Source organism: Eleginops maclovinus, chromosome 18 (genome assembly GCF_036324505.1).
Source record: "Eleginops maclovinus isolate JMC-PN-2008 ecotype Puerto Natales chromosome 18, JC_Emac_rtc_rv5, whole genome shotgun sequence".
In the NCBI taxonomy this organism is placed as follows: Eukaryota; Metazoa; Chordata; class Actinopteri; order Perciformes; family Eleginopidae; genus Eleginops; species Eleginops maclovinus.
Genome location: NC_086366.1, coordinates 25,317,158 through 25,340,502, shown reverse-complemented (window position 1 = coordinate 25,340,502; position 23,345 = coordinate 25,317,158). Strand labels below are relative to the sequence as shown.

Sequence of the window (23,345 nt, the reverse complement as noted above, 5' to 3'; positions counted from 1 at the left end):
CAACACTGATTCAACTAGTACATGATTACTCCACAGTGTTTATTTGAATTCCACGATGAAAAAACAAGATGCAAACGAGGTCATTTTCAAATATCTAAAAAGGCATGCACAATCGGCTACAGGGATACAAGCACTTAGTTTGCTTCATAAAAGCAGAACAACCAAAAGATCTATTGAACATGTGTATTATACTTCCCCAAATGAAATCTAGGAAGTACACTGCATGTTTTATGAGAAACAAATGATTGCACAAAGCTGCACGGTGGATAGAAGTAGAGTCACTATTAGAATGTATAGGAAATTATGCTTCCTTTTTCAATATACTATACAGAACATGTATCCTTAAAGGTCCAATGGGTATAGGGGATGTTTTGGCATTAATGAAATATTTATAATCATGTTTCCATCCACGTGAATGACCTGAAACTACATATCATTGTGTTTCTGTTAGCTTAGAATGAGTGCCTCTTTTTACTTTTACAGTAGCCCAGACTGGATGAACCAAAAAACAAGGCCAACGAAACATTAAGACGCTGTACCGCTGTTTGCTCACCTGAAGTCAGGACCGCAGAACGACTTCACATTTGTGTAGCAGACTTAAAACCCACATGTTTAAACTGCAGCTTGGCCAAAGCTTCAACAAAACGATTACCCGATGGCACTAGCTCATTTGAAACTAATGCACCAGCACTTACAATGGTTTGGCTTATTTAAAGCGAATATACCTGCATTTGTCTTACTGTTCTGAGTCTGTATCTTTACGGTTGAATGTTTAAAGTGTCAGCTAAAAGAAATTACATGTAATGTATTATTTAAAATACACAAAAATTCAGCTGTGTGACTACACTCTCTGCTAGCTTAGCCGCTAAGCAACAAAGCCCCCTCCCCATTCCTCATCTGTTCATTTATACAGAACATCAAAGCAGTGCAGCAGCCCCACCCTGGACATGCTGTTTGCTACACCCTAGAGAGAGCTTTCTGCATGTTCACTGCCAGAAAAGAAAGGGTTATAATATTGATAATTTATTTGTTCTAAGTTATTATTTCAAAATGATCCTTTTTTTCAAAATGTTATTATGTTTTTGACGCACTGACAAAGAACACAAGGGGAGACATGGCTAAATACTGTACACATAAGACTAATCAGAGACAAGACACAGCTGGAGAGGCCAGTAGGTGAACACAATCAGACAATCACTGGACCACTTTTTAAAATTCAGGAAACTATAAACACAAAAACTCAGATCATGACAACTTTTTCATTTTATTTGGTTGTTTGGAATGTCATCTTGTTTTTAAAGACGTATTGTTAGGCATTTCTCTGTTCTTATCATTGTTGTACTAGCTGATGTTTTTGAACCAATGAAATAAAGAAAATAAATGGAATGGGAGGGGTAAAGTGAATGTATGGGTTTTCAGCTGGTTGCAATCTGCCTTCTCGTCATTAGATGGCACTAATCCTGCAAACTGGTTCTGTAAGTGGCGTAATGTTCGAGAGTGTTTTCAGTCCTCACGTCACACATAGTTCTTGAAGGCATAGCTGCTGTGTGTGGGTGTCCTGGCCAGTGTGTACCCACTGGAGGGAAACCTGCCTCTCTGTGGGGGGCAGCTGGTGCACAGAATACCCCCCCCGCAGAACAGCAGCCCAGATGTCACAAACCCGATATAAATGGCTGCTCCCAGCTCCCTCTTCAGCACCTCAGGGACTCGTGGGTTGTGGAAGTCTCTGATGATGGAGTTGGCTGACCAGGAGACAGCAACTACGGTGGTGAGGGCCGCCAGGCAGAAGACGGCCCCGGAGCTCAGCACCACCCGGGCCTTAAACCTCGGGTGGCTCAGGCAGTTGGTGCAGCGCGCCCCCAGGAGGAAGATGAGGAATCCCAGACATCCGAGCACCAGGCTAATGCAGATGAGGCCGCGGGCTGCCTGCAGGTCGGGGGACAGGTCCAGCAGGGCATCGTAGAGCTTACACTGCATCTGGCCTGTGTACTCACTCACGCAGGTCATCCAGAGACCCTCCCAGAACACCTGCATGACCACCAGGTGGGTGCCGATGAACGCCGTCACCTTCCACATAGGCAGGGCGCAGATCAGGATGGTCCCGGCCACGCCGATCATGGACAGGCTGATACCCAGCTCCTGCACAGCCATGGGACACTGTGCAGCTCGCACTGCCTGGAAACATGGAGGATGGAGGGGGGGGGACAGAAAACATGGAGGTTTTTATTCAGAATGGACATCTGAGAGATTCAATTAATCCAATCTGCAATTTATTAGTGTCATGCAAACATTGATTTCTCTCCATACTCCACCAAGAGTTATAAATCAAAATAATGCAAGAAGAGATAGGAATACAATAGTTTGAAGGGAAAATACATGTGACACAATAGTCCAAGTAAAATCTCCCCTGCCCCCCACCACAAAAAAAAGCTGTATACAGATGTACAATAGAATAAGATCAAATAAAAGCAGAATGCCAGATTTAACAATGTACAGTGGAATAAAAATAAGTACACATAATAGACTGTAAACAGTTGTCTGTGTTGTAAATAGGTGAAGACTTATATAAAGTTATATAAAAAGAAAGAAAAAAGAGGTACTTTTATTAATCCCTGAGGGGAAATTCGAACTACTGCATTTGACCTATCCTAGTGTTACGAGCAGTGGGCTGCCATATGTACGGCGTTCGGGGAGCAATGTAGGGAAGGGTGCTCAGGGACACCACGGTAGCCCTAATGTATAATAAGTTATGCCGACGGACACAATGTTCAAAGTCTCACTGTGCAGATAACCTGTGTTTTTGCAGAGATGTTAAACCGTAAAGCAGAAGTTGTTTCCTGTAGCTGACGTCAATAAATAAATATTGAGATTGTCTGGGCATGGTGGCAAATGGCCACTAGGTTGCAGTGTGCCAAAAGAGACAAACACAATGAAAATCAAGGGGGCATACAATGCTGATGACTTGAAGGGATAAATTCAGGCAGAAAATCAGGGTTTTAGTTTCAGTTGTGATCAGAAAATAGTGTTTGTAGTTTACTTTTTTTTTTTATGTCAAAGAATAATTTGAATCTTTTGCATTCATTGGGTGTTGTAGATATACCCTTCGTTTGCGAGAAAATTATCTCATTTAAATTCAAGATTCAAGATTTTAGATTTGAAAAATAGCATTCATCTGTCAAATTATGTCATGACCAAGGCAAAAAAGACAGAAAAAGATACTCTCCTTCAGTTAAATCTGTCTATTTCTTTTGTTTAAATGTTTTACGTGAGTTTCGGAAAATTGGAAAAAGAAACGTAATGAATTTCCTGGACAACATGAAGGGGCAAGATTAAGGTCTGACCTCCAAGTCAGAGCCAGACTACACCACACGTCTGCAAATGATATGATTACATTAACACCTTGTACTCTATGTCACTGTGCAAGATATTTTACTTATCTTTAAGTTACTGGTTTGAAAAACTAGTATGGACTTTATTGATGCTCATCAACATCTACCTTAATTTCCTTGTTATGATCAAACCAGAGCTGTAGAGAGAAAACATGAAATCAAGCCACCAAGAAAACAGGAACACAGATATTTTAAGCTCATCAGACACATCCTGAACAGGTAATTTGACTCTCCCTTTCTCACTGATCTGCTCTCTGATAACATGAGAATACTCAACAATCCCATCAGTTCGGTGAGAATGTGAACTAACAACACTTCAAAGCCTCTTTTAAATCCAATTGAACTCATATATTTCAAATTCTTAGGTAAAAAAAAATACCATAACAAATAACTTAACCCTTTGCCTTTAAACACTTCAAACCATTTCCTCCCGAGTGTTTATGCAGTTAACGTTGATAGTATTGGATGAAAACTAGTGAAAGCAGGTCATGCTTTACTAAACAGTTGAGCTAACAGGATTATAAATCCCTTGAGTCACCATATTTGTTCTCTGGCTAGTGATCTCTGATAAGTACCTGTCGAACAGGTTCTCTCAGTGTTTGGTTTGAATAACCACGGGTGCCATTATCAAATGTACATAAACAAGAAGCAGGAGAGGGGGAAGCTCACAATAGAAGGTCATTTATTGTGAAAACAGATAGTATTACAAATGCTAATGGACTAAAAAGGTGCACAGTGCATTTACAATAAAACATTTGATCAACTGATTTGATCAAACTACCACTATATAAAAGTGTATTAAGAAAAGTACAAACAATATTCTAAGCAATCTTAGAGAGAGCATCTTCATACATACAAAGTGTGACTATCGTATTACAACAAAGTGCAGTTTTCCTTCATTTTGGGCTGTCTGTGTACTGATTCTTCACAAAAACTTAAACTCCAAGTTATCTTAACATCAACTAAGGTTCTCCCTTTAAAAACATTCAAATGTAGGTCTTGGTCGGTGTGTAAGATCCAACTGAATCCCCTTTATCTCCAGGCTTGTTCAGGAGGTACTTCACAGAGGGGCTCTCATCCTCTTTGGGGGACAGCTGGTACACAGAAGCGCTCCTCCCAAAACCAGCAGCGCCCCGGCCCCCCAGCCGATGTACAGAGAGGCCCCGAGCTCTCTTTTCTGGGCGTCTACTAGCACCGGGTTGTAGAAGTCTCTTATGATAGTGCTGGCAGTCCATGAAACGGGGATGATGCAGAGGATTCCGCTGATGATCAGCAACACGCCGGCCGCCACCGAGGCCCTCGCCTTGGCCCGGTCATCAGGAATGAAGTTGGTGCACTTTCCTCCAGCGAACGCTATGAGGATCCCCGCGAGACCTGTGACGATGGAAACCACCACCAGGGCCCGGGCCCCCTGTAGGTCAGTCCCCTAGAGCCAGCATGGAGTCGTACACCTTACACTGCATCTGGCCCGTGCTCTGGACTACACAGTTCATCCAGATGCCCTCCCATATGACCTGTGATGTCACTATGTTGCTGCCAATGAAGGCTGTGACCCGCCACATGGGTGCGCCGCAGATAATGATGACCCCGATCCAGCCGATAAGGGCTATGGCGCATCCCGCCATCTGCATCCCTATGGAAGCCATCGTGTTGTCTCTCCAAGCGTCTCTGAGAGAGTATAAGGAGCTGATGGGGTGTTTATGTTCGGCTGAAGCAGCATGAGAGTGAAGAATGAGAGGCGTGAAAGACAAGCAATTGAGAACCTATAAAGGGCCTGCCAAACAGTACCAGCTGTGCAGGATTCTTTGTTCATCGGGACAACAGATTTAGGTTTCTGGATACAGGATTGTGTTTCACATGGTTAGGTTGATCCTCTCAACAATTGAAAAGGATGCCTGTGTGAAAAAGAATCAACTTGAGAGCCTTTGAGGGACAGAGTGTAACAGTTCTGTTCATATAAGGGTTAAATAAAACTAGGTGTACAAACTGTGAGATTTGTATTAATCCACACTATAATTAATTACAAAGTGTGTTGCAAACAGTGATTTTTCTCCAATTAAATACATTAAACAAAGTCAAAAGTAAAAGTCAACTTTATTGTCAATTTCTCTCTGATACAAACGGGGAGATTGAAATGCCGTTTCTCAACATCCCAAAATAAAAATATATAGAAATATATACATAGATGTGTATGCATACATACATACATACATACATACATACATACATACATACATACATACATACATACATACATACATACATACATACATACATGCATGCATACACACACACACACACACACACACACACACACACACACACACACACACACACACACACACACACACACACACACACACACACACACACACACACACACACACACATGCATACATACATACATACATACATACATACATACATACATACATACATACATACATACATGCATGCATACATACACACACACACACACACACACACACACACACACACACACACACACACACACACACACACACACACACACACACACACACACACACACACACACACATGCATACATACATACATACATACATGTAAACCCACTCATATATATACAGCTCTGGAAATAATTAAGAGACCACTCCAAATTATTCTTAAACCTTAATCTCTACATGTATGGCAGCCATTCCAGTGTCTGTTGAATTCAACACAGAGAAATGTAGTCACTAGTTTATAGAATACAATAAAAAAAGGTTTTTATCTCAAAGACATAACTATAAATAATCAACTGGAGAAAATGTTAATGCTGAAGTGGTCTCTTGATTTTTTCTGGGGCTGTATATATATGCTCATACTCATACATAGACACATAGACATATACACACATTAAGAGGTATAAATAAAAAGAAGGCACAACAGTAAGTATATACAAAATAACACATTTTGACAGCCCAAAAAAGAAAATTAAGATATTTAACTCTTCATTTTGAGAGGAAGCATTTTAACTGAAAGATTATTAGGCATTAGTGGCTCTTTCTTTAAATAGGGTTCTATTCTCTAGAGTTGCAGTATTTTGTGGCATCTGTCCATTCTTTTCATTTTAAATTTCCCCTCTGTGGGACGAATAAAGGGATTCTGATTCTGATTCAAAACAGCCTAACATTGGCAATTATTATATTTTTGCACTCATTTTAGCTTAGTTTAGTTGTTAACTAAGCTATACTGTCCTATCATCGGGTGCCTATAACAATAATATGCATATAAAGTTTTAAAAGGCAGAAAATAAAGTTTACAGCCATATGTTTTACATATTGTAAAGTCCCCTGAGTCAACTTTAGAGTTTGTAATACTAAAAATAATAAAATGTGATCCATTGGAGTAGAAACACTTTTCCACTTTCAAATGATGCACCCACTGAAACCTGTTTCCCAATCACTGCTGAGAGAGACAGCAATGCAGTTGTTCTATTGTGTACTGTGACATCACTGAGCCTGGCACACGGTCTATAACAGGTTTGGTCAGATTCTGTCGAATAGCCAGGCCAGGTAAGGAATGTGAAACCAGCTACTACAGGGTGTGTTCACAGCAGTGAAACGTCTTTCAGTCTGTTTCGACATTACGTTTGTTATTAGATGTCTGCAGACTATAATAGACATTTCCTGTATGTGTACTCCACAAATAGCCTAAGAACACATTTTTCGTAACTGCCTTTTTGAATGACACATGGTGATTTCTGATATGACACTCAATCAGCAGAAAGACTAAATGAGTCTGGGCCTTTTATGTTATGTTACAAATAACTGTTAAAGAATACATTTTGTGGAGCTGTGGTTTAGGATATAAAGTGGTTGTAAAAGCAATTTGCATAGTTGCAAAGTCTGGGCAAAAGTACATTCCATACCATTTAGATTTAATTTTTGATGCCATGTGTTTCATGCCGTTTATGATATCTGGTGATGGTTGTGTTTAATTTAGGCACAAGCTAAATAAAATAACTATCTAAGGAAAGGAGACATTTTATGTCACAGTTCCAACATAAACTAATACTAACCAGTTTTATAAGGTTAAGGAATAATCTTCTTCTTAACGTTAACTGTTGGTAAGAAAGAGAAATAAACAGCACTGTCCCTTAAGACTGTTTATAAAAATGGATATAGCCACCATTGCGCTTGAGTTTGATATTGTGACAGTCGCCATCTTGTTTTTTTAAGGAGCAGAATACAAGGGGGTGGAGCTAAGCATTACCCAACACCAGACAAGAAATGTTTCTAAATGTTATAGTTGACTTTAATGAACTAAAATAAATATGCCAACGGGTTTAAGTTCTTTGACAAAAACATGGACAACACCCAAACACGACAACACCGTGGTGGCGCCTGTCAATCACAAGTTAACCCCGCCCTACATGTTGCTTCACTGCTATTTTACTCTAAATGTAAACATATTTTAGATTATTGTGACTATAAACTAGCGATTGGGAGTAAGATGGAAGACCAGAAACTAATTAGGAACATTTTCTTAACTGATGTAATAAATAAAGAGAAAGGATGGGTCATTTCCTCACTGGCTTCTATACAGTCTCAGTTGGCCCAGAGGTTGCCTTTTGGTTTTCCCCTGTTAATGTCACGTAATTTCCTCTTAAGCTACAAATGAAGTCACAATTACAACCAATACTCACAGTCACTGGAACATAAACACAAGTAGATTTCGGGCATTTGCTAAAATGACTCATAGTCTCATTTGGAAAGTTATACATTTTCTAAAATTTGATTTGAATCACAACACTGACTATGAGGTTGACATGCTGTATTTACTTTGTAAGGTTCTTTGAAGGTGTTATATTACTTACTGTTTAGAGCCAATACACCTTGTTCAACAATACAATCTTGTTATGTTCAATGTGTAGATCAGGGGTGTCCAAACTTTTTTCACTGAGGGCCACATACAGAAAAACATACGCAGGGCTGGGCCCCTCACAAGAGGTATATTGCCTCATAAGTTAAGTTACAAGTTAGCAAAATCAATCAAATGAAAGTAAAATATTCTTGATAATTTAACATATTTTAAGAAAAACAAACAGCCCATCACATCTCCCCAGAGGGTTTCATTTAGTCAGTTACAAAAGGTGTTGGCAGCTCTTTCGTTAAACCAGAAGCCTCAGATTGCTTATAATATGAGGAAAAATAAAGGGCATATTTCAAGCTTGTAATGTTAATAAGTTATTGGGCTTTTTGTATCAACTGAGATTTGTTAAAAAATGTTTTCAGCTTTGATTGACTGAATTTATTTGAAAAGGTGGGCTCATTAACACATGAATACTACTATCTTAGATATGTTTACATATGTTTAAGAAGTACAACTTTCATGTGTGGGCCATATTCCATTATACTTTTGAATTTGCTGAGGGCTGATTTGAAATGGACAATAGGCCACAGTTGTACCCGGGCCATAGTTTGGACACCCTTGGTGTAGAAGTTTGTTTCTATTCTTTTCGGTGTCATAAAAACTAATAGCTTGTACGCTGAATCACTGTGATAAAATCAAATCAGTGCACATATTGTACATATTCTACTGACAGTGGTACAACTGTGGGTCTTCCAATATCTTGAAATCAATCCACTGAAATTAAAGGATCTGTCTTCTTTTTGGCCTTTCTGATACTATATCAATTTTTGTAACACATAATCTACCCTATTAATAAGTACATCACATGTATACTCAGTCTGATTTTAAACCTCTGTGCCATTGTTAGTTAATATGCTTTTAATAAACCTTTCAGAAATTAGTTTTGTTCCACATTTTTCTTCAAAAAACCTTTAAACTCACAAATGAGCCACATGTTCTCTTCATTATGATGAACATGGGCATTATTGATCACAATTTCTTTCTTGCTGTTTAAAATACTCACTGGAACACCAGATGGCTATGAATTCATTACGAAAATAGTCGCTTATAAGTGCCTAATTTGTTTCAATGTCACTAATAACTACAGTGGAAGCTGAATTCATTTTTTGACACACCCTAACTTACTTCCTAAAGAAAGTTCGTTTAGGTGGTTATTTATGGAATTTTTGAGAACAGAAATGTAGGATAACACCAGAGGCCTTCAAACATCACAGTCATGGTTGAATCTGAAGCCTGTTCAACGCTGGGGTGTGCATGTTTGGCTTTGATTGATTGACTGTTGAAAGAAACACACTACAGCCTGTTCTTCAAAACAGTTCTGGCTGGCACTCAACACTTGAAACTGGCTTAACGAGTTTAACGCCTGCTTGATTTCAAACATGCTCTAGAATGTGTTTGAATACACATTGTTGTTACATTCTCTCTGGCTTAATCATACTCACTATAAACACATTCCAAACCATGAATATTTTGATGGTTTGGAATGAGAGAACTTTAAAATGAAAAATGGCACCCACAAGAATATCATTTAAGCAAACCTTTTATTAAAAATCTGTGATTTTAGTAAACAAAAACAGTCTTGACAATCATCTATGTAAAATATTTTATACGGTAAATTCACAAAATATGTAGGGTACTGTACAACGTTCCCAGCTTGTGTTGACATCATTCTAGCACAGCTTGGATACATTCAGAGAAAATATGGTTTGATACAAGTTATATATAGAATAGCTTTCATTCAGTCCAGTCATCATGCTGTTGGAAGATCTTCTTTCCACAGAAATAGTTTCACGCCTCATCTTTGCACAGTGTTCCTCGTTCTTTAAAAAACACTCTTGCCTCCACCAAAGAAATCTGAATTTCTCAGAAAGTCAGTTCCCACTGTGTCGCTTAAAAAAAGTAAGACACAAGTTTTGGTGCTATCGGAAACTCACAACGAAGGAGGATTACTCAAAAAAGTTAAATAATTAGAAGTCTTTTTCAGGAGAACGCTACTCTCAAACGTAGGCCCGGCTGGTGGCTGCTGACCTGGCACCGGAGTACTTGATGGGATATTCCGGGGCATCTTTGGATGGGCAGGAGCTGCAGAGGAGGGCACCGCCGAGGATGAGAAGCCCAGCTGTGCCCCAGCCGATGTAGAGCGCAGCCCCCAGCTCTCTCCTCTGTGCGTTGGTCATGATGGGGTTGTAGAAATCCCTGATGATGGTGTTGGCAGACCAGCAGACGGGAACGAGGATGAGGACACCGGCACAGATGAAGATGATCCCAGAAGCAATGGCCACCTTGGCTTTGGAAGTTTCATCCTCAACAAAGTTGGTGCATTTGCCTCCAATAACGCCCAGGATGACTCCAAAGGCAGAGACGATGATGGCGATGACCACGAGAGCTCTGGCAGCCTGAAGGTCCTGGGGTAGGGCCAGCAGGGAATCGTAGATCTTGCACTGCATCTGACCGGTACTCTGCGTCACACAGTTCATCCACAAGCCTTCCCAGATCACCTGCGCCGTCACAATGTTGGCTCCTATGAAGGCTGTGACCTTCCACATGGGCAGAGCGCAGACAATAATGGTCCCCAGGAAGCCGATTACGGCCAGGGCAAAGCCCAGCATCTGTCGTCCCATTGACACCATGATGAGTTCTTGAAAGAGTCACTTGAACAGAAGCGTTGTAGTTTTCAGGAGCAGCTCAGCTCAGGTTCAGGTTGTAAAGTGGAATGAACACGGCTGAAGCTTTCCTTTTTTATAAGGAAGATGTCTTGAAGGTGGAGTGAGAATGTCCTTCCCTATGACCTGAAACCAATGCTTTGAATAATTTACCTGCTCAACCAGATTCCTCACATGATCCACACAGGGACATGGGAGTAGTTTCGACGAGAACAACATCAGCCTTATACGACTATGTAAATGAGGCAGCAAAGAGGCAACACATTCCGGAACAATGGTTTGCCAGTGGCCATCGTTTGGTTGAGCACGTGACCGGACGATCAGGTCCAAGCAACTGACACACGTTCAAAAATAACGTATCACCGGATGTCAAATGTTAACAGAAGCAGCCTCCATTTATGGTTTTATTCACTACCTCTCTTTGCTCATCATCCCATGTTATTATACTTTATATTTTTCTCAGAATTGATTACGTTTTTTTCTAATCAGAAGCTCGCCAATGATCAAGGACACAGATTGCATCACTACAGTCACTAAAAGGGACTTCTTATTATTGTATTGTGTTTTTATTTATAAGTGTATTTTGTCTCTTTGTATATTTCAGAAGTTTTATTCTGATGTTTTATTAAGCTCTTCACAGTGTAAAGTGAAGAGGCACAGAGATCAAATTAATTGTAATTAAAATTAAATTAAAAAGATTTTTTAGAAATTTGCAATAGATTTAAAAAGAGGGATATTTTTAGTGTATTTCTTTATCATTTTTGACTCTCAGTTACCCAAACACAGAAAGCCTCTGACCTTGTAAAATGAAATCATATTTCATAAAATTCCTTTAAGATACTAACAATATGGTGTGATAATGACTCATCAAACAGATGATTGAATATATCAATTTTTTTTTATTGAAAATCATTTGCATACTCAAAGATAAAGTGGCATTTACAGAAAACAATTACAAATCATGGCTATATACAAAATGTGCTTTTAATGACAAGAAAATAAATACACAGTATCATCAGGGACTTCCTTATGAAGACACAATATTCCTCTTTTATCAAGACTTCATAAACTAGGAACATTTCTACTATAGATATCATATCATGAAAGATTCAACAGGTTCCTAAAGTCATCCTGGCAGAAAGCGCAGTCCACTTTTCTTTCAATTTCAGAGGTATTGTCTGGCAGAGTATGCGGTTGGAGCTGCATATGGTTTGTTTGGTATGTAGGACCCGGGGGCTGTGTAGGGCTGGCTGGATGGGGGCGCATACACAGGCCCATAATTTGCTGGGCCTGCATAAGGGTACATTTGTGCCGGTGGGTAGCCTGGGTATCCATACATGGGTTTTTGTGGAGGGCAGGACGTGGTTAGGATGATCCCTCCGACCAGCAGAAGTGCAGCAGAGGCCCACCCGATGTAGATGGAGGCTCCAATCTCCCTCTTCTGTGTCTCGATGGTCAAGACGCTCTGAAAGTCTGTGATGGTGATGGCTGCAGACCAGCAGACGGGGATCAGGATCAGGACGGCGGAAATGATGAAGAGACAGCCGCTCATGATCACCACCTTGGCCTTGGATGAATCTTTGTCCAGGCAGCCGGTGCACTTAGCTCCAACGAAGGTGATGATAAAGCCAATGAAGCCAACGAGGAGGGAGATGATGACCAGGGCTCGGGCAGCTTGCAGATCTTTGGATAGCTTCATCACAGACTCGTTCAGCTTGCACTGCATCTGCCCGGTGCTCTGCATCACACAGTTCATCCACAGGCCGTCCCAGATGACCTGGCCCGTCACAATGTTGGCTCCGATGTAGGAAGTCACTCTCCACATGGGGATCCCGCACGTCACCGATACCCCTATAAGGCCTATGAAGCTGATGATCTGACCGGCAATTTCCTTGCCAATCCTGCCCATGGTGAAAAGGCTTGGTCTACGGCGGCAGAGAACACTATTTCAGCACACAGCTCTGGTCCTTTTTTCCAAGTGACACTACTCTCTCGCTTGTTGTTTGTCAGAGAATGCGCTGGAGGAGGGCTCTCGTCGCCAGGTGAGTTCTTCTGGTCAAACAAGATTCCTCTTACTAGAGCTAGAGGAGTGGCACCCTTTTTTAAAACAATGCTAGCTGAAACACACTTTCAGATGCAGATGCGACTGCCGTAAAGATGGTTTTATTGGGTGGGGGTACTGCGACTTAGAGACTTCAAAGGCCCTGAAACCGGTTCACTGGGTAAGACGGCCTCCTAAGACAACGTTGAACCCCCACAAACAACCAAGAGCTAATGAGATTATCTCTTCACTTTAAAGCTCATGTTATCAGTTTTACACTTAAATGTTGACTTAAATTAAATGTATTAAGTCAACAATCACATAACTGTATTAGATTATTTGAAAGCAATAATATTAAGTTTAAATAGGTTCAACTTGATATCATTGCTTTCAACTTACCTAATACAGTCGTGTGAAATATGTAGACAATATACATTTAATTAAAGTCAACATTTCAGTTTTTTTTGTGTGGAAGACTTTGCAATTTTCTAGTGTTAGGAATAAACAAACTTCTTAAATCATTTTACACACTTCTGCCTGCTACCAGTTGAGACAATTTTAGGGTAAAGGATGGAAGGAAATTGGAGTTTCTCTTTATATTTTCTACAAATTGCTTTTACCAGATTGGTTATGTTTGCTTTCTGAGTTGAATTACTATTCATCAACCACAGTATCGAATATAGAACCAGCAAAGAAACACAGGGTTGTTTAGAAGGATGGCTAGTATCACACTGAAAGGCTCCAAAATCAAGTAAAACATTATAAACAAGGTGTATTCGCTGGTAATAAGTAAAAAGAATATGCCAATGAACAAGTGAAAAATTGCTTATATTAGATGGGATAATTAGATAAATAAGATAACATCTTGTAAACTTATCTGGGACTATATTTGATCAGGATCAGCACATGTTGTGTTACAGCATAAGCCAGTAATGTTCAAATACCACAGCAGCTTAATACATTGTGACACATAAAATATCTGAGATGCAACTCAAAAAGATGTTTTCAAGAGTCTTTCACTTAAAAAGAAACTAAAGAAGCATTGTAAGTGAAAGTAGAAAGTACTCTCATCTAAATGTACTTAAAGTAGCGACAGTAAAAGTAGTCATTGTTTGATTGGTCCATTTCAGAATAATATCTCTGGTATGTTTTATAATGATTGATCATTAAAGTGTTCTCAGAGCTGGTAAAGGTGCAGCTAGTGTTAATGGCTTTGTATACTGCAGGGTAGCTGCTGAATTTACTGCAGGTGAACTAAAGTCTGATTTAAGGGCTGATTATATTTACCATCATTAATCCAGATCTGTAACTAAAGGGATTAAATAAATGTAGTGGAGAAAAAGTACACCATTTACCTCTGAATTGTAGTGGAATAGAAGTACACAGTAGCATAACATGGGAATATTGAAGTAAAGTACAAGTACAGTATCTCAAAGTTGTACTAAGTACAGTTGAGTAAATGTACGTAATTACTCTACACCACTGCCTTTATCTCACTGCATTGTTACTTCTTTGGTTATTATGTCTTGCATTAACTGTAAAGACATACATTTGATTATTTTTTACAGTACATGATGCACAAACCTAAATATGATATATATTGGAGTTGTAAAGACTCCACCAGTTGCTTGTATGTCTGCTTATGGACAGCATGAGGAAAGAGCGATACTCAGCCTCGAACTGAAGAGGAGAGATCTGTGAAAGATAGCAATCACTTGATGGAGTGATGAGCCACAGGAAGCTAGCACTGTCAGCTGATGCAATCACTTTACTTTGAAAGAAACTACATCCTATGACAAATCCCACAAAAACAAACTGTTGACACTTTTCTCTCACAGCTTATCCAGTCAGGTGAAACTGCACACACTCTCTGTTTGTTTTGCTGATGTGTGCAACAATACTTAATATTACATTTGGAAAACACACAGTGTGAAACAAAAACTCCCAAATGGTCTACATTTATTCTAAACCAACTCACTTCTGAAAAAACCTACTTTACCTTGTATTTGTAAATGATTGTGGGTTTCCTTCTAGGCCTTAATGTCTGAAAATGTATAATAGACCAGACTGATGCCTATGCTGTGAATGTATATCTGTCTTTGTAAATCTCCCTTTTCTTTTGTAAATTATCTCCAAACAGCTAAAACTTATATTTTTTAATATGGTGATTTGTATTTTTTCTTCTGTTCTACAGAAACTACAACACAGCAGGAACCTCCTTAAGGTAATTTACTGTATTTCTCCTTAAGTGCAGTACTCCTTGATCATGTCCTACTTTGTGATGTTGATTTGAATACCTCTTCCTGTTTCTTTAATCTCTATAATAAGAGTGTCTCAGAAGTAAACAGTAATCATCCAGTGAGTATAGAGTTTATTTACAGAACATTACAAGATTCAGAAACACAGAAATAGAGATATAGGATTTTTCAGCAGTGTGAAAATTAAAAATTAACAGATAAAAATGCACTCATTTTCCTAGTGCTAACGTATTACTGACACCCCTTTGTGTTATCAAGACAGAACCTGCTTAACAAAAAGTTATACTCCAAGGAAATAATTTTTCTTCCTAAACTTGTTAAGATGTTACCATTTCAATAGAATAAAGATGATTGCATTTTTTTATATTTACACGGATTTGCTTGAAAGCAGAATTCATATCCTACTCATCAAACTGCCCCATTACATTGTGGATTAGCATCTTTAAAGGCCCGTTCATTATTATTTTGTTGTCCTCTTTTGTTGTTTACATAGACAGACTTTTTTTCAAGCATCACGATGATTCATCATAAGAAAGCGGTAACATTGATGATGGATGACTTCCATCTAGTTGTGACAGAGAACGCACCATCCCAGGGCCCTGCTGGCACAACTCCATGTGATGAGGTCATTGTTTATGCTGTTAGTTACACTCGCTTGACTCAACAAAATGTCCGCTCTGAGGAAGGTCACATTGACACTAACCACAAACAAAACTCTGGATTCAGTGCAAGGCAAACTGTATCCATACTATATTTACAATACCAGAGAATATATGTTTAATTTTAGAGCAAACTATAATTACATTTCTCTGGTGAACAGGAAAATGCTTCAGAATAGTTATTTAAGGGGTTAGATTGAGGCACTTTTTGAGTTTACTGGTCGATTTTATAATTAAATATGGAGTTGAATCCAGATCAGATGTATGTAAAAGGCTCTTCTGTTACATGTCTGTTTGTGTCTTCTATTAAGCTATTTGATGTTGTAAATGGAGCTAATGTGATGAAAGGAAGATGTCACACTTCTGTGTTTCATTTCCTGTGACCCGAACAGTCCGTGTAGTCAGAGCTGACCCTCTTAGACGTATTCTCTGGAAGTGCTGATGGTTTTCACTGGTGTGAATCTTGGTTTGTAGTGAGGGTGTTCTTGTTTCGGGGGGCAGTTCCAACACAGCAGACACCCTCCCATCAGCAGCAGTGAAGCAGCCGCCCAGCCGATATACAGCGCCGCTCCTAACTCGTACCTCTGTGACTCGATCAGCAGCGGGTTGTAGAAGTTGGTGATGATGGTGTGGGCTGACCACGAGACAGGTATGAGGCAGAGAAACCCCGAGACGATGAACAGAACTCCAGCCAGGATACAAGCCTTGGATTTGGATCGCTCCTCCTCGATGCAGTTGGTGCACTTCCCACCAGCGATTGACAAGATCACTCCGAAGACTCCGGTCAGGATGGAGATGATGATCATAGCGCGAGCGGCCTGCAGGTCCTGGGGCAGGGCCAGCATGGAATCGTACACCTTGCACTGCATCTGGCCCGTACTCTGCACCACGCAGTTCATCCACATGCCCTGCCAGACAGTCTGAGCCGTGATGATGTTGGCTCCGACGAAAGCGGTGACCTTCCACATGGGCATGGCACACACCACGATCACCATGAACCAGCCAATCAGGGCCATCGATATGCCAATGATCTGAATCCCCTGAGAAACCATTTCGCCGGCTCTGTTCCTCACGCGATAAAATCCAAAAAAGGAAGACAGTCGTGAGTGATGTGAGCTTGTATTTATAGGTTGATGTGTGAGAAGAAGGGACACACACATGAGGGTATGTGAGTCCTGGGCTCCTATTGGGTAGAAGGAGTTTACACACAAACAAAGATTCAGTGACCTCTAGTAGTGCTGACCTGCTCAAACCATACCTTCAAGGTCAGATGCAAACAGAAGAAAACTTGTAGTCAACCCTAATCTCAAAATAAGTGGGATTTCAAAGTAGCCAGGTAAATCTTTACAAATTCATTTCTAATTTCAATTATAAATCACAATAATATAACACGTGAGTTAGTAATACTTTTTTTTCCAGAAACTGATGAATAACTGTGTTGACACAGGGCAGGAAATGTAGTTTAGATCTAACTTGTTCAGGATGAAAAATGATGGAGTAAAGTTTCAGATCTGTAAGTATAGATGCAAGATGTGTTATTGTGTTTACAGCAGGGGGAAGTGTTGCACAGGTTATGATTTAGATATTGGGCAATGTAAGCTTCCTGTGTAAAAACAACATTCATCTCATCAATCCTGTTTAGTTCAAATACGAGGTAAATTTTTTACAACATTGCTGATGTGACTTGAACTAAAGAACTTTTTGTTGCTTGTGTAAGTGTAAGCTTTCAAGCAACCATGGCGAACAGATTGTGCTTCTTAGATTTAAGAATTGAACTTTTCAGGCTGTAAAAGAGCTCATAATGTCTGCCTTTGTTGACTTTTAGAGAAAAGCTAATGATTGTTTTGCGTGAAAGAGAATTACTAAAACATTGAGTGTGTGTGTGTGTGTGTGTGTGTGTGTGTGTGTGTGTGTGTGTGTGTGTGTGTGTGTGTGTGTGTGTGTGTGTCCCATGTCACTTTAATGAAGCAAAACCTTAATTTTCCGTTCACATTGAGGCACACTTATTGACTTTTTAGACATATTACAGTTGTCCAATTTTACAAACTAAAAATTGTATGTAAGTAAAATAGTATTCTAATCCTTGTTTCTTTATTTCTTAATTTTAAAAAATGATATACATAAGTACATTAAATAAGATGTACTAAAAAAATGACTTTCTCTATTCTGTTCTACTGCATCTTATTTCATCCCATTATATCACAATATAACAGCAAACCTTTCATTTAAAGGTATATCTTGCACTCTAAATGTATTAAATTATGTTTTTATTATAAATGACTTATTCTATTAATATCTCGACCAAGTTCAATTGCCTACTTATAATTGAAATATTTTTGTTACTATTATTTTTGTGATCTGGGAGTATTTGACACTTTATTTAGGATATATTTTTGTGACAACTTCAAAATGTTGAATTTTGTAGTCATTTTTCATTGTTTTTGCTATAAATTGCCATGATTCAGTGTGTATAGCTGAGTCCTCATGTCTTTGCGTTTTTAGCTTGATGAAGTTACTTTAATGGCATGTTACGAATGATGAAAAAAACATCACAACGAGAGAATTCAATGTTGATACAAAAACATCTTTATTTACAGTTTCAGACATTCACAGACTGTATAATACACATTTTGAAATGAAATGATGTGTAAAAAAGGCACAAATGAATCAAGTTAAATGTTTATCCAATCGGTATATGTATTTTTTCACACCCTGGAATTATGTTTGGGTGTGGTCCACATCTGTGCGCCTTGGCACAGTGCTGTATCTCAACATGAAAGTAACGACTAAACAGTGAGCACAATTGGAATCACCGTGAAATTCACACGATTCTATGCACCACAGAGCATCTGACCCAAGTCTTTATTCAGTCCCATCATTCAGCTATCTCTCCTCAGACGTAGTCCTTGGGTGCATGTGAACGGGGAGCGGCGTACTTAGCAGAGAAGTTATCCTTGGGAGGGCAGTTGGCACAGAGGAGAGCCCCACCCACGATAAGAAGGCCTGCAGCCCCCCAGCCGATGAAGAGTGCAGCTCCAAGCTCCTTTTTCTGAGAGCTCACCATTAAAGGGTTGTAGAAGTCCTGAATGGTGGTGTTGGCCGTCCAGCACACAGGGATGAGGCACATGACTCCAGCAATGATAAACATCACACCGGCTGCCACACCGACTTTAGCTTTGGAGTTCTCGTCCTCGATGCAGTTGGTGCATTTGCCCCCAGCGATGGCGAGGAGGATGCCGAAGATGCCGACCAAGATGGCGATGATGATGAGGGCGCGTGCCGCCTGCAAGTCTGAGGAAAGGGCGAGCATGGAGTCGTACACCTTGCACTGCATCTGGCCCTGTGCTCTGCACCACGCAGGTCATCCAGATGCCCTCCCAGGTGGTTTGAGCCGTGACGATGCTCTGGCCGATGAAGGCTGTGACTTTCCACTGGGGAAGGGCGCAGACAATGATGCACCCGATCCATCCAATAATGCACAGGGCAGTGCCCAGCATCTGCAAACCGGCTGATACCATGTCTCTTTAAAAGTTCCTTGCAGTCGTCCAAAGAAAAAAAAGGTCCAAAGGTTTTTATGTCTTGCTTGAGTGATCTCGAAGAGTAAATGTTTGGGTAAGGTTGGAGCGGGTCTTTTATACACTTAACCCGGGAGGGGCTTGACACACATTCACATTGTCACAGAGAGCTGTGACGTTAGGAATACCACCATCCCCACCCCCAGCCGTGGGCATGTGTGATCATGTCAGTATTTGTCTCTGTCAGGTTATCGTTGCAGGAGGAACATGTGTGACTCACAGGTTTTGGTTTAGCAGACAAAAAAAAAAAGCATCAGCCACACCTTTATGTGTAATTAGATAAGCTTTTTAATGTTCTGTTATGTTCCGAGGCAACAGGAATTGAAAAAAACTGCGTGAAAACAGCTTTCTTTCTGTCTTTGAAGATAGTTAATGATCTTTTAGTTCACCCATAGCTCTCGAAATGTATTCATGATCCAATAAAACATAAAAGCAAGAAAAAAAAATATCAGGCTGTATATAAGCACATAAAAAATGAATCTAAAACAAATGACACAGCTAAGACGTTCAGGGTTTTAACACACATTGAGCTTTGTTTGTAAAAGATTTAATGTTTGCTTTCCAACCTCTGAAGTCAAGACAGTGAAGGAGTATATCTATCATTTCCATTTCCCAATCTAGGGTTGAACACACACACACAAACACACACACACACACACACACACACACACACACACACACACACACACACACACACACACACACACACACACACACACAAACACACACACACGGAACGTACACAGCCTTTGCAGTTGCCCAATCGTACACACTGAATATTCTCTGAGAGGACATGTCTGAGTGAAGGTGTGTGCATAAAGCTATTATTCCCCTACTCTGGGAATAGAATGCTATGGTGCACAAGATTTAAAACTAAAAAGGACTTGATGAGTTGAACCCAAATTCTTGACCTTCATTGCAACTAACTTGTCAAGTTGTACCTTTATGAACAGAAACGAAGCATAAAAAGTTGGTATACCTTGTCCTGAATAAATGAATTACTTTGATATGCCTCAATCTACAGAAAGCATTTAGTCGCACCGCCCAGAAACCGGTTCATCATATGAGTGTATGTGCAGAAAGAGGAATCTGACCTTGCAGTGCTGTCAGTCCTTGCAGGTTGAGGGGTTGCAGTCTTCTCCTGGAGGTGGTCTTAGGGCAAAAATGTGCACTCTGCAGTCCGGGGGTCCTGCTCCGTTTATCGATAGTTTTCCGCAGCAGTGAGGGACAGGAAGAAGTTGGGGAAATGGCAAACACTGCACCAAGTGATTCCTATTGACACACTGTTTCAAAAAAGAGGGAATAGTGAGAGGGGGCATGGGAGGGAGAGAGGGAATCAGATTGTTTCAGGAATGAATAGAGGCAGTGTTTAACGGCCAAAACTGCCGTTAGGACTATAATGCCTCTATTTTATCCCAGGTAGGATGATTAAAGCTTCTTTGGCCTGGCTATGGAGATTGGGTTCCACACACAGGGAGGCAGGGTGGAATTTCCACAATTAAGAATCTGAGGAGAGATGGTCTCAGGGTGAGATTAGTCCTGATGTGCAGGGAGCCCACAAACACCCGTCACATGTTTTTGAAAGATGTACATATTAAACATCCCAGCAACTTCAGTACAGTAACAAAGTCATCAAATAAATCTAATGAATCAGAAAGATAGTTAAATCTTGTTTGTGAAGGTATGTGTTTTTGAAAGGGCTTGACTCGTTTAAGCCTTTCAGAGCTGATACATTTTGCCTAAGTAAGTTTCCTCGTTGAAAGAATTCTGCAGAACGGCACGGTGCAAACTTAGCGGTAACAGGTTGAGGACTCAACTCCAGGAGTTCTGAGAAAATGCCAGAGGGTGCGTGGTGACAAGTGGCAGCAGGTTGTTTGAGGCAAGCCCAGATTCACAGTAACGGCTGCCGCTGGCTCCCACTCAGGTGTCCAACCTTGCAGTCAAACCGGCGGGGTCATCATTTCCACTATGTTTATGGATTTAGAGATTAATAGGTTTGCCATAGTAGTAGAATGAATGTAACTCAAGTTAAAAGGCACATATGATTATAGGTGTGTTAGCATACAGTATATTCTACTGTTGCACATTTTCAGTGTGGGAAACTTAAGAGTGCACAGTTACATAATTAGGTACCACATTTGGGAATAATAACTACCAACCAAAAAAGAATCTTCAAATGTAGTAACATTCAATTAATTTGTCCCCTTTTAGAAAACATGTGTAACCAAATGTGTTATAAATGCATTTGGTTTCTGTTCGGATAGATATCTGTAGTTCTAGAACTGGAGTATTAAATGCTTGCTTGAACGTTTGATATAACTTTTGCGCATCTTGATGGACTATAAGAAATTCCCCAACCGAGTTACAGTATAAATTCAAAATGGTAGTAAAGCGGAGTAGCAATGTAATTGTATAGCTTGAGTTTAAAAAAATATATATAAACTTTGAATTGAACAACATTGAAAAAAACAAAACGTTGATTTTAATTTAATGTATTATGTCAACAGATTTCCCACAACTGCATTGGGTAAGTCTAAAGCAATAAACCAATATTTCTTATTTAAACTTAATATTATTACTTTCCACTAACTAATACAGTTATGTGTAATCTGTTGACTCAATACATTTCATTAAAGTCAATGTTTCAGATTTTTCAGTGAAGCCACCTTTCATATTTTTTTGAGCGTTCCAGTGTTCGCGAGATTGACCTTTAATTTGTGGAGGTTCTGCTAATGTTATTCAGGGAGAATTCTTCATACCGTTGTGAAATTGTTGACAGTGAGGATGGTATTTCCATTTTACTTAGTTTTAAAGAGTATAATCAGTCTGATAAGGATATACACTTTCTGTGGAGAAGCTACAAAACAACACGTTATATATGATATGATAAATGAAAGATACTTTTGTTTTAACCAAAGATGTAAATACAAATAAAAACAGTTGTTATTTGAATATCTGAGTATTGGCGTGTGCTATTATGTTTTAAGCATGAGGTAATTTACTAAACTGTCACACATTTTCAAGCATGACATATGATAAACTGATTCATGGAAATAGTTTATATTAAAATGAGAATCTTCCTTACTTATACTGTTTGGGAAAACAAACCCACAGAGTTTCAGGTGTCAGAGTGGGAATATGTGCGTGTGGGTGGACCATTTCCGTATTTGGCATGTGATGTCATCACAGCAAGGCCTGAGGCTTTCGTCCAGGTGCCCGTCACAGTTTCAGTGGGTAATTTTAGCGTGGCAACTATGTTTGTTGGATACTCAGTGAGTCATGCATGTTTGGGCATGACACATGATCACATGACACAAACAGGAAACTGAAGTCTTGGAGACACTGCTCAGGTATAAACAACATGTTTCCCTAAACAGCAAACAAAACGCTTGGTGGTTAAAGAGTTATCCAGATCCTTTACTGATGGGAATATATACATTTCACACTGTGAAAACTGCAAAATACTCATGGTTATGCTGTAAAATGTTCCCTGTCAGTGTTTCTTTTTAGGGTGACTCAGGTACAGATGCAGTCATATGTATCATTGATTTTAATGCTAGTTTTACCTTGTTTTGCCTTTATTTACTGTTGGGTAGTTTAGGAGGGTTTTAAGTACTTTATTTAGCTGCTAACCCTAACGTAAATATTAATCTCAACTCATAAAGGAAACACCTTATCCTTCAGTATATTGGAAACAATCATGTTAAGTCCTGGAGATCAGTTACCAAACCAAGATTGCAGGTGTGTCTGGGTGGACCATCAAATTCCTTTGCTCTTGAGAAGCTTACCTTTATGCTTAAGGGAAAATATTCTACCTTTCATAGGATTTGGAGAAGCTTTTTATCATTTCACAGGGGAGAACGC

The 23,345-nt window shown here is 39.7% G+C and overlaps 3 protein-coding genes and 2 pseudogenes across 3 annotated transcripts; all 5 read right to left on the bottom strand.

Moving 5' to 3' along the window:
* Nucleotides 1–315: 315 nt before the first annotated feature.
* Nucleotides 316–20,881, bottom strand: cldnj (claudin j). The gene is made up of 2 exons (XM_063906583.1): nt 20,576–20,881; nt 316–2,175 (listed from the first exon to the last, which is right to left on the bottom strand). The coding sequence occupies exon 2, from the start codon at nt 2,149–2,151 to the stop codon at nt 1,516–1,518; it is 636 nt and encodes a 211-aa protein (XP_063762653.1). The 5' UTR covers nt 2,152–2,175; nt 20,576–20,881; the 3' UTR covers nt 316–1,515.
* Nucleotides 4,055–5,105, bottom strand: LOC134880068 (claudin-4-like; annotated as a pseudogene).
* LOC134880069 (claudin-4-like) lies at nt 9,810–11,052 on the bottom strand. Its single transcript, XM_063906767.1, has one exon. It carries the CDS (start codon nt 10,913–10,915, stop codon nt 10,283–10,285), a length of 633 nt encoding a protein of 210 aa, XP_063762837.1. The 5' UTR covers nt 10,916–11,052; the 3' UTR covers nt 9,810–10,282.
* LOC134879967 (claudin-3-like) lies at nt 11,828–17,011 on the bottom strand. The gene is made up of 2 exons (XM_063906584.1): nt 16,489–17,011; nt 11,828–12,873 (listed from the first exon to the last, which is right to left on the bottom strand). The coding sequence occupies exons 1-2, from the start codon at nt 16,956–16,958 to the stop codon at nt 12,114–12,116; spliced, it is 1,230 nt and encodes a 409-aa protein (XP_063762654.1). The 5' UTR covers nt 16,959–17,011; the 3' UTR covers nt 11,828–12,113.
* On the bottom strand, nt 18,470–19,541 carry LOC134880546 (claudin-4-like; annotated as a pseudogene).
* Nucleotides 20,882–23,345: the final 2,464 nt, after the last annotated feature.

Coding starts and splice junctions, on each gene's coding strand:
- LOC134879967 (XM_063906584.1), bottom strand. CDS start 16,958: ATGGTTTCTCAGGGGATTCAGATCATTGGCATATCGATGGCCCTGATT. Junction 12,874..16,488: donor CTGCTGATCGAGTCACAGAG/GTACGAGTTAGG, acceptor CTGCCGCCGTAG/ACCAAGCCTTTTCACCATGG.
- LOC134880069 (XM_063906767.1), bottom strand. CDS start 10,915: ATGGTGTCAATGGGACGACAGATGCTGGGCTTTGCCCTGGCCGTAATC.
- cldnj (XM_063906583.1), bottom strand. CDS start 2,151: ATGGCTGTGCAGGAGCTGGGTATCAGCCTGTCCATGATCGGCGTGGCC.